This window comes from Xenopus tropicalis, chromosome 1 (assembly GCF_000004195.4).
Source record: "Xenopus tropicalis strain Nigerian chromosome 1, UCB_Xtro_10.0, whole genome shotgun sequence".
In the NCBI taxonomy this organism is placed as follows: Eukaryota; Metazoa; Chordata; class Amphibia; order Anura; family Pipidae; genus Xenopus; species Xenopus tropicalis.
The window spans coordinates 50,217,209-50,228,563 of NC_030677.2; the positions used below are offsets into that span (position 1 = coordinate 50,217,209).

Genomic DNA, 11,355 nt, shown 5'->3' on the forward strand with positions numbered 1-11,355 from the left:
CCCACCCACCTGCCTAGCTCCCTTTAGTTCCGGCCCTGTTTCTGAGTAAACTTGAAAACACTTCACCGGCTTCTTCAGTTCAACAAAGCATACATTTTAAAACCAGACAGAGGGACCATAATACCTTGCTCGCATGATACAACAACATTTTCTGGCCATGTCCACTTTGTAGCCACTACCCACAAACACATCCATTTTACAAAGCCCTGATGTTTTTCTGGTTGGAACGCAACATCAGATGCACAAAGTGCACTAGTGTTTTAAAAATGACACAGTCACCTCCAACATTTTAGGAAATAATGTGGTGCTAAGCATTCCATGACACACTGTGGCAGCTGCAATGCATGACAGACACAAGCGCCCCAGCATTTCATGACAGAGGGGACTCAGTGTTGCACAAGCCATGTGGGTGGAGGAGGAGGATGGATGTATTTAAAGGGGATCCGTTCCCCTAAGAAATTCCAAATTTGATTCTATTGTATTTATTGAGCAAAATAAAATTCATTTACACTATATAATAATATCAATCTTGTTTCCTTCGGTCTTGGAATTACACTGTTATTAAGGCAAGCTTTGTATCCTGCCAAAATCTTGTTTATGTGCCAGAATGGGGGCCTGATACCCATGCCCTGGCTACACAATTAGATGGCTAGGAGGGAGGGGGAAAATAAGCGGTGAATGGAAAGTGACAGTAATTGTCTGCCCCGCCTCTATGCCTAAGGCAGTGGTTCTCACCCTTCCTAATGCCGTGACCCTTTAATACAGTTCATAATGTTTTGGTGACCCCCAACCATAAAATTATTCCTAAGACCCACAGGTTGAGAACCGCTGGCCTAAGGCATAGAGCTGGGGAAGCCAATGAATGATTGACAGCTGGGAATTTTACTGCATTTATAATGGGTATGGATGTGTTAATAAAAAAAGGAATTTGGGTTACAGGTTTGATTTGAAAGGGGCTTTTATTATACAGCTTCTTAGCTCTGGGTGACAGGTCCTCTTTAAATCATATCAAGTACACTTCTACCATCTCAGGGAGTCATGACATTTTACATATCAAAAAGACGCTTCTACCCTACTGTGCCACAGAGTTTTAGCGCCATTCAGTTGTCTTTAAACTTTCCGTCATATATCTCCCCTGTACACTCCTCCTTCAGCTGTCCAACTCCCTCTTCCATAAACACTGAAGGTTAGGCACACAGACAGAGTACTAAGCATGAAATGGAGCCTAGGAGAGCCCAGGGAGGACATTGGATAGAAAATGAGACGGGAATAGAGCAGCGAATCAACGTGTGCGCCGCGCAAGTCTCGCGAGATGTGACTGTGAAGTACAGTCTGGGCATTAACAAACTAAAAGAAAGTATTGACTAGACAATACTCCTTGGACACAATTGTCATTTTGTATAATTAGCACGTAAAATTCTCTTTCAATTTACTAAGTTCTCCGCTACAACGCGTTTACTGCTAGTGGGGTATCTGTCTTTTACTTTGTTATGACCTCCGATTAGCTACAAGTTTTGTCTCTGTACGGGACCCGTAGCCTCAGTTACACGCTGAAGCAGAATGTCTCTTACACTGCCCCGTAGTTGAATGGCGCTGCTGGAAAGGTTCATTGTGTTGTTAGTGAATGTGTTGGATATGAGGCGGCTGATTCTGTAGGGAAGGGGTGTAATGCTTGCCCTCATGTGAGCTGCACTGCGTCTACAGGAGCAGCAACGCCAAATATAGTTACTTATATATGTTATATCTATTTACTTATGCTTTTAAATGTAAAGTGTGCATCTATTCCTAACGCTGCCTACTGTCATGTACGCGCCGAAGCCCCCAGTGTGCCGCACCGTCAGCACCAATGGCTGCACAGTAACAGAATGTTTATATGTAGGAGGGTCTCTCCATCAGCCGCTACCTGCCCATAAGCAGGGGGGTGGGCCTGCAGGTAAAACATAGCCCAGTGTTGATAAATTACCCCCATTGTCTTTATACCTCCAAAATTTGCCTCCAAGTCAGAAATTTAAAAATGGGCATCTGCCAGTAGGATCAGCAGCCGAGGGGTTGGGGAACTACTGGTAGGGGATCATTGCACTATGTGCTGAACTTTCCAGCATCAATTAGAAAATTTGTTATGTTGAGGGACTATACCTAATGGGCAGATAAATGTGCCGGTCAACAATAATCCAACTCACCCACCGAAGCCTAACACTCCCACTCCCAAGCCTGCCCAGCCCCAGCGAGCCCATCTGTGATGCCACCATAGGGACAGGGCAGCCTTGGACACATTTACAACTACTGCATAAAAATTATGTTTTCACATTTATTTGTTATTCCTTCCCTTGGCTAGTCCTGCTGTCATTTGAAAAGTTGATGTGCAGGTGAATGGCAGCTGTGGCTGGTTAGCAGTAAAATCATGGATATAAACCAGTTGTTCCCTTAAAGCGGACCTGTCACCCTAAGAAACAATTTCAAATTGTTTTCTATTGTGTTTGTCAAGCAAAATAAACTTCACCTACACTGTAGAAATTATTTTAATCTTATTTTCTTCAGCCTTGGAATTCACAATTGCAGCAAGCAGGCAGGTACCATTTTGTGGACACTGTTATTAAGGCAAGCTTTAAATCCTGCCAAATTCTTGTTTCTGTGCCAGTATGGGGGGACCTGATGCCCATGTCCATGCACTGGTTACACAATTACATGCTGCCGAGTGAAAGTAACTGTCTGCCCCACCTCTATGCCTAAGGCATAGAGGCGGGGCAGGCAATATATGATTGACAGCTGGGATTTTTACATGCTTTTATAATGGGCATGGATGTGTTCATAAAAAAATGGCTTTTGGTTTCATATTTAATTTGAAAAGGACTTTTATTATACAGCTTTTTATGCCTGGGTGACAGGTCCACTTTAAGTACCTTCTTTCTCTTTTTTCTGTGAGTAACAATGTTTAAAGAAAATGCTAAGTGTCAGGGGGAACCCTAGATGAATGACTGGCATGAAAGAACTGGGCTGTATGCTGAATAACCCTGTAGATGGGGGAGATAGACTAATAACAGAAAGTGAGCTTAAAGTAGCCTACAAGACAAGCCATAAACAGGTTGAGGCATATGGCAGGCAAGAAGGGTAAAAGGTGAAGTCCTTCGTTAGTTTTGGCAGTTCCTAACACCAGCAAAGGGGCCTGAAAACATCAGTGCTAACTCTTATTGTCTTGTTTCCAGATGACCAAGGTTTGTGCTGTTTTTGGAGGATCTAGGGGAATAGGTAAAGCTGTGTCTAAATTGTTGGCTCAGAGAGACTATAAAGTTGCAGTTATATCTAGGGACCTGGAAGTAGCTAAAGCAGCAGCAGCAGAGGTTGGAGGTGAGTATAACTGAATTTAACACGCATCTTGGTTTTGTAAGGTGACTGGCCTGTAAATGGCACATTTTGATCATGTTCAATTTCTCCGTGCTGTGAAGCTCACCTGGCCCTCAGCTGTGATGTTTCCAAGGAAAATGAGATCCAGGACACATTCAAAGAAATTACGAACAATTTGGGCAACGTTGACTATCTTGTTAATTCAGCAGGCATCCGTAGGTAGGCCCTTTCCTTATCAGCAGTCTTCATTTTTTTGCTGTTATTTATATCTAGGGGCTGTTTTTGTGACCTCTCCTTTTGCATACACATCCACATGACCAACTTTTGAGTAATGGAGTCTGACAAACTAAGCATAAACCTACCAGAACTTTAGTGACATGTTTCAAATGATGTACGGTTTGAGAGATTATACTGCACCATGGGAATAAACTGAATTTGCACTTATTATAGGCATTATTTAGCCCATTCTGTAAGAATCATGAAGCACTGTTTGCATTCAGAGATGAGAGCCTTGTTAGAAGGCCTGTGGCTTTGACACTCCAGAAAGGGCAGTGGGCTTGGCTGCACCATGCCCTATTGCATCTTAAGCAGTGTCCAACTTTGCTCTGTAATAACTATTGGATATTGGCAGCTAAGCAGTTCCTGAAATACAATGGTCACTGGGGAAACTTTCCTGCTGCATTTACAAGTTTATGCCTCAGCTGCTAATTGATATTGTTGCATCAGCTATACTGGGCATAGCCAAAATTTTTTGGTTGCTTTTAAATCCTGCAATAAACTAGACCAACCGTAAAGCAGTAAATGTGTGTAGGCACAAAACAGACATTCATCTGTCTCTGTAGACACTACTAATATAAGGGTGATGTCACATTAGGATTTGTTTCTGGTTTCTCTCTGCTACATTTTTGGCAAAAGACTTTGATGACAAAACATGAAAAGTCTTACATTGATTCCCCTTTATAATGAAATCACTGCTGGCATGGCACATAGGAGCAGTTATTGCCTGAATGTTACTCCTGACAATTCCCATTGCTTATAATGTTTTGTCACCGAAGTCTTTTGGCAAGAAATATTGCAGAGGCAAAGCAGACAAATTCACATGTGTGACAAAAGACTTAGACTAGTAGTGTCCTGGTGGACCAATGCAAATGCCTGTTATGTGCCTACATTTACTATTGAGCATCTCTTTATGTTCTGCTTTGAGATAAAACATAACCCAGGCGAATATACTGGTACGCATTTTAAGCAATACTTGCTGACATTTGGCTCATATTGTTTACGGGAAGTGACCTGCAGAAATGAAATCATTACTCACTGCTGCTAAATGCAGCTCACTAGATTCTGTTTTCCATTGCCATGTAACAAATGCAGCTGCAGTAAACTGTAAAAAAATAAGAAACGAGGACCAACTGCAAAGTTGCTAAGAATTGGCAATTCTATAACATCCTAAAAGTTAACTTGAAGGTGAACTAACCCTATAGTGCTTAAGTAAGAGCACTTTAAAGGCTTGCCTTTGACATTTATATGTTACAAACATGTCAGCGGAAAGTATGCAACCTCACATATACCCCTGTGCAAGTTTTCCCTTGAAATCACAGTCTCGGGCTGCACTTACAGTTCTTTACTAACTGTATCTCTGCAGTCGTCACGTTTTTGATCACTTCCATAACAGCTCACTCCCGATAGTGTCACAGGCTGACCGAAAGTGCGCCTGGGGGGCTTGTGAGGTTATAGCTAAGGTAAGCCTTTGAAATACTGTTAAAAGTGTTTTTTTTAGACACTGTTGCCTTGAACAAAATATACATTTTTTAGGCAACAGAAGGATGTGTTTAAAAAGTATGGGAATAAATGAAGTTGATATTGCTCTAATAATTTTATTCTCCACCTTCTATTACTCTGCCACAAAAAATACATTTTATATTTCTTATTTGTTTTCTTTATTGGTAGACATCGGGTGGCTAATAACATTATGAAGTTGAAAGTCTGATCTGATTGTGTGCATTATTTCCTCAGTTGTCCAGAGGGTGGCAGTGCTCCACTTATTTACTAAAAATAGTATTATTTTATTTGACACAAGCTTTTCAAGCAGCAGAAAACTTTTAGTTTATATTGTAACCCTTATCTAGTGTTGCATCTGCTTGTGAAAGTAATGGTATTTTTTTGTCATGGTTTGATTTTTCATAGTTAAGTAGTTAGATTTTGCCTGGTTGTATAGGAGATGACTATTCGTTAATCCCTATTATTCCCAAATCTTTATTTTTCTTTCACTGCTGCATTTAGCTAGTCTGTAGCTGATTAATTGTGCCCCACCTTTAGTGAAGTGACAAGCAGGGGTGCTGAGGATCTGGGGGCAATGCAGTTACATGTGGTGCGGGGGTTGTGTTGCATTGTAATTGAGTTGCCTGAGCAAATGGAAAAGCCGTAGATGTATAACTTTATAGTCAGAGTATGGGTGTGCTTTCTACAGAACTGGGAAAGTTACAAATGAGGAAACAAGAGCTTGTACATCACTTGTGAATAGAAGTTGCTGGTGGAAATTCATTCTATGCAAAGTTTCCTCCCACAGGCATCCAAAACAGCCATTTTCAACAGTACTATAAGCACATAAATAGTGTATAGAATTTTGTACTGGTAATTTTTGAAGGTGGAAGAATAGACATATAAAAATTTCATGTTACTATTAGTTTATTGTCATATTTTTAAAGTGTCTTAATAAATAATTAATGGAAAGAACCATCTGATTCAAATTAAAGGGGCAGTATTCCCCCTTGTGTAGCATGAGCTCATTCAATAGTGCTTGTGCCACTATTGTTTTAATCATTAAAAAATGGATGGATTTTGTTATTTTTTTTTAGCTAACCAGAAACTGAACAATAGGCAAAATAATGTTTAGTACAAGTCCTGTTCATTTGATTCAAGTTAAACAAGGGGGTATCCTCTCCCTTTAAGAGGGTGTGCTTCTTGGCATCCTCGTATGTGGGTGTAATTGTATGGAAGATGATAACTTGAAATCTCTATAACTGAACTGTAAGCAGGTGACCCACTATGTTCCCTAGAGACCACTCTGTAGAGGTATGTTGCAATCAGCACTAGGGATGCACCCAATCCACAATTCAATTCAGGATTTGGCCAAGATTCTGCCTTTTTCAGCAGGATTGGATTCAAGTGAATCTCCACTCCTGTCCGAACGAGTCCTTAAAATCATGTGACTTTTGTCACAACCACGAAAGTCAAAATTTTTCGCTCTTTAACCCTTCCATACCCTAATTTACATATGCAAATTAGGATTCAAGTTCAGTTCAGTATTCGGCCTTATCTTTTACGAAGGATTCAGGATTCTGCAAATCTGAAAATAGTGGATTCGGTACATCCCTAATCAGCACTAAGGGTCCATTGAAGGAAGCTGTGAAATAGGCTTTAAGGATTCTAACGGTGGCTGCCCTTTACATCTTTTTACCCGTATTTACTCGAGTATAAGCCGATCCGAATATAAGCCGAGGTACCTAATTTTACCTAAGAAAACTGGAAAAACTTATTGACTCGAGTATAAGCCTAGGGTGGGAAATGCAGCAGCTACTGCTAAGTTTTAATAATCAAAATAAATACCAATAAAATTACATTAATTGAGGCATCAGTGGGGTATATATTTTTCAATATTTATTTCAAAGAAAAACAGTAAACTAGCTCTGTAAGCGGAGAAGAGGGTCAACAAAAACAATATGAGTACTACCCCACGCTCATTGCACATTGGCAAACTGGCAGCAGACCCGCTCCCGGAGGAGATGTAAGGGGAAATAAGTATTGCTAGTGGGAGTCTAGGCGAGGGCACTGGAGGGTCTGGTTGCAGGAGGCCTAATTTGCACACAAAGGACAGAGGGGGTGCTAGTCTAGAGGGACCCATGGCACCCGACTCGAGTATAAGCCGAAGGTGACTTTTTCAGCACATTTTGGGTGCTGAAAAACTAGGCTTATACTCGAGTATATACAGTACTTAAATTGAGTCAGTTGATCTTTTCTGTCTTTCTTTTTGTTGCTGTTGTTTTCTAGAGATGCTTTGTTACTAAGAACAAGATCTGAGGACATAAGGTCTCTCCTCTCTGTCAATCTGGTGGGCACAATCCAAACATGCAAGTTGGCACTAAGGAGTATGATTCAGCAGCAAGGAGGGGCCATTGTAAACATAGGTAACAGCACCAGCCATTCCTTTCATAACTATTATATTGCAGCTTCTCTGGGATTCATTTATTGCCCTCTTGTTTCATTCGTTCTATTTTTTCATACGTTTCTTGTAAAGTATTAACTTTAATCCTTCACAAGAAAGAAAGGTACAAAGCAAAGGAAAAAGGAAAATGGAGTGAAGAGTAGAAGAGGAAAATAATGAATAAAAATAACCAAAAAAAAAGGGTGAGGGTGCCCCAGCACCCCCCATGTGGACTCTCAAGCACATGCATCAAACATCACCGCACATCATGAGACACAGACACAGATTGTACAACTTATAAGACTAAAAAGCATAGCTTATAGACAGCAGCAAAACTACATGTCACACGGCTCCACAGCAAATTCTGTGTCTTGTGGCCTGTGTGCTATGCTTTAGCTCCTTGACAAGCACTGTCCATTTGGAGACAGATGAACAACAGGTACAAGATGACCTTGTTAGGGATAGTTAATAGGAGTGAGGCTGTAGCATTGTATGTAGGGGTGAATGTAAGAGCAGCAGATACAGTACAGTGTCTGGCTCTATATCAAGGTGTTAATTCACACACGTGTGGCAGCATGGAACAAAAGCCATTCATTTTTCTATATAAAGATGTAGGAGTTGGGAGAGAGTACTTCCAGATTGTTAATACCCTATACAAACCATTAAAAAAGGAATTGTCATGGCCCAACTGTTGAGCATTAATACTGTTACATTTATGGGTAGAAGTGCCCAGCTCAGGGCCACAGATCCTAGGGCTGTACTGGGCACCCTGTTTGAACAATTCAGTGATACATCAGTAACAGCTTTCCTGTATTTTGTATTGGAGGAACCTGTCAGAACAGTGGCAGAAATTTGAGCTTTTCCCCTGTTTGTTCAGCTTAGTGATTGTCATTCTCCTATGTGTTACGAGAGCCCACATTAAAATAACATATAGGTTATGTGCCAAGTTGGCATTTGCCTGTTGTTGGAGCCCATCCAGGGTAATTTACCCTAATGTTTGTATTTCTGCTTGGTTTTCTGCCCCTGTTTTATTCTTTCAATATTATTGTAGGAAGCATTGTTGGTCACAAAGGGAATATTGGTCAGAGCATTTACGGTGCCAGTAAGGAAGGATTAATTGGATTCTCCAAGTCCCTCGCTAAAGAAGTGGCAAAGAGGAACATCCGTGTTAATGTAGTCGCACCAGGTAAGACTGGGCCACTCTTCCCTCTTGTCTAAAAACAATTTAATTATTTAACACTAAGTGATTAATGATAGGTCAGGAGCAAAAGAGGGGTCCAGAGCACCCAAATCACAATCAAGTATGCTACATATATATTGTGTGGAGGCTGTGATCCTTTTAGTACTCAGGATAAGTTTGCCCCTGTCTTGTTGGTATTTTAGGCTCATAAAGGGCCGGTGGCATGGCAAACAAAGTACATTTTGCCACTTACATATAAGGCTTGTGTATGCAAACAAGGGTCATTGCGGTGTACATATCCATGGAATAGACAAATGTTAAAATTGAATAAATGTATATAAATGTCTGACTCTCTAAAATGTCGAATCTTCAACATATTTTACTTATTTATTATAAGTATTATTTCTGTACAGATCGCTCCCTGTTTTTTGCCAAAATGCAGGTTACAAATATAGTAATTATTCTTTTAAACTAACAGCTGGTTCTCATGCTGAGATCTCCTACATAGCATTAATGCCAAAGCTACATTTATACAGCATCAGCTCAGTACTAGGTTTAGCCCAGAAGCTCAGTGTTGGGTTATGTATCTTCTTTGTGTTTCAGGATTCATTCACACTGATATGACTTTAGGTTTAGAAGAAGATTCCCTGACTAAAATGGTCCCCTTGGGCAGGTTTGGAGATCCAGAAGAAGTTGCCCAGTCAGTCCTCTTTCTATTGGAATCCCCCTATATCACAGGGCATGTTTTAGTGGTTGATGGTGGCCTCCAGCTACAAATGTAGGATTTTTAATGTCCCAAAATATATATCAAAACATGTGAATTCCTGATGGTGTAAATGGTTTAAACTTTTATATTGATTATTATGATTACTGTTTCTTTAAATAACTATTATAAGAATAGTAAATGTTGTTCAGATATTATTGTATATATAAAATCTCACTTAGGAAGTTGTTCAGTGTGGGTTTCATTTACCTTAAGCATACTTTATGTATGGCTGCACCAAGTTGCTTTTTACATTGAATAAAAAGAATATAGTTATGGCTAATGAAGCAAAATCAGACAGAAGGACTCCACATTCTCAAGGGCTGTTTTTGTTAACTTACACATGGAAGGCTGCACCCATATACACTAGCAAAATGTGTTTGCTGTAACATTATGCCATCCCCTGTGATCAGTTCTTAATTGATGCTAATTCACCATGAAGCAGGAAGATCGTCAGAAAGATACTTTTAAGTTATGCAAAAAAGAACAGGAAGCCAACGATGGACTGGCCAGCATCTCAACAGCCCTCAACCCTAGTGAGCTTTTTGGGAAGAGCTTCACTGTAAGATCAGCAGAAAAGTCCATGTCAGTCAGTCACATCCCTAGAAGAGCTACAGAAAGTGTGGGTTGAAGTTTCCCCTGCAAAAGGCCTCAAAAACAGAACACAGTCCAAATTAACAGATATCAGTAAGGGCCCATGAAGTTTGGTTTGGGGATGATTTAATTCACTGAGCTGCATTCTTGCCCTATACCCTATTTGAGTAATATAATACATACAACCCATCTATTTAATCATATTTGTTATATCTAGGAATTATATGCACAGTCATGTGACACTGTATATCATTCTTTGTGGGTAATAAATGATTTTCAGTGCAAAAAATATTTTCAGTGGTTTCTTAAGGATATCCTGCTGCTAGTGGCATTGTGGAAAAGTAACACCCATAATAGAATGTCACATACAGCAGTTTTACAGGGGGATCTCTTTGCTTGGAACATTGCTCATGAATAAAATACCTGTGCTTTGTTTACTACAAGGATGTGTCAAACATTTAAACTATACCCCCAAACAATGTAGGTCTCTATAAAAATATATTGCACAAACAAGCTCATATGTAAAACCCTGCTCCATCTAAATAAACCATTTTCATAAAAATATACTTTTTTAGTTGTATGTATTATTAAAATAGAAATAGAAAATTGCCATATTAAGAATTAAGTGCCACCCCCTGGGATCATAGGATTCACAGTGCACACAAACAAGCCAATGGCACACATCCATACTAGTCCCCATCAGTCAATTAATGGACAGAGTTTTGTCTTTTGCTTCCACACTACTTGCTGTTACAGTTAGAGCTGCATTATTTCCTGTCAGCTGATCTCTGAGGGAGCACACAGCCCGTCACTAAATGGTGGATCAAGGGAAAGGATGTAAAAGGGCAATATTTACTGAAATATCCATTTCAGTTTGGCGAGATTCTTTAATAGGTCTCTTAACACAATATAAACTATCTCTTGGTTAAGTATTCATTCTGAGGGCATAGCTTTCCTGTATTGGGGCCTGTTTAATAAATCCCTGGTCCACTACATGGCCAAAAGTATCCAGAACTCAGCAAGTCCCTTATAATTACTGCTGCCTGTATCCAAGTATGTCTAGAGCAAATCCTACATTGGGTAGGGGTAGTCGTTTCCCTTTTCAGTAGTATATGTTCAACAAATCCAACAGAAGTTTTACAAAAATGCATAAATATCAACCTCCCTAATGATATTGTGGCTGAATGGAAGCAAATCCCACCAACAATGTTCCAACATCAAGTGGAAAGCATTTCCAAAAGAGTAGACTTGCACCCGATGAAGGATCCTGTGTGA

General features: G+C 40.1%; 1 protein-coding gene across 4 annotated transcripts; it reads left to right on the forward strand.

The window, feature by feature from the left end:
* Positions 1 to 1,352: 1,352 nt before the first annotated feature.
* Positions 1,353 to 10,369, forward strand: cbr4 (carbonyl reductase 4). Of its 4 annotated transcripts, none has more exons than XM_012960250.3 (6): positions 1,353 to 1,469; positions 3,204 to 3,345; positions 3,444 to 3,561; positions 7,390 to 7,526; positions 8,595 to 8,729; positions 9,327 to 9,970. In XM_012960250.3, exons 2-6 carry the CDS (start codon positions 3,204 to 3,206, stop codon positions 9,503 to 9,505), a joined length of 711 nt encoding a protein of 236 aa, XP_012815704.1. In that variant the 5' UTR covers positions 1,353 to 1,469; the 3' UTR covers positions 9,506 to 9,970.
* The last annotated feature ends 986 nt before the right edge of the window (positions 10,370 to 11,355 follow it).

Bases quoted from the DNA above. Each gene is read 5' to 3' on its own strand.
- cbr4 (XM_012960250.3), top strand. From the start codon at position 3,204: ATGACCAAGGTTTGTGCTGTTTTTGGAGGATCTAGGGGAATAGGTAAA. The intron at 7,527-8,594 runs GTAACAGCACCA...ATATTATTGTAG, and splicing joins AGGGGCCATTGTAAACATAG to GAAGCATTGTTGGTCACAAA. The intron at 8,730-9,326 runs GTAAGACTGGGC...TTTGTGTTTCAG, and splicing joins TGTTAATGTAGTCGCACCAG to GATTCATTCACACTGATATG.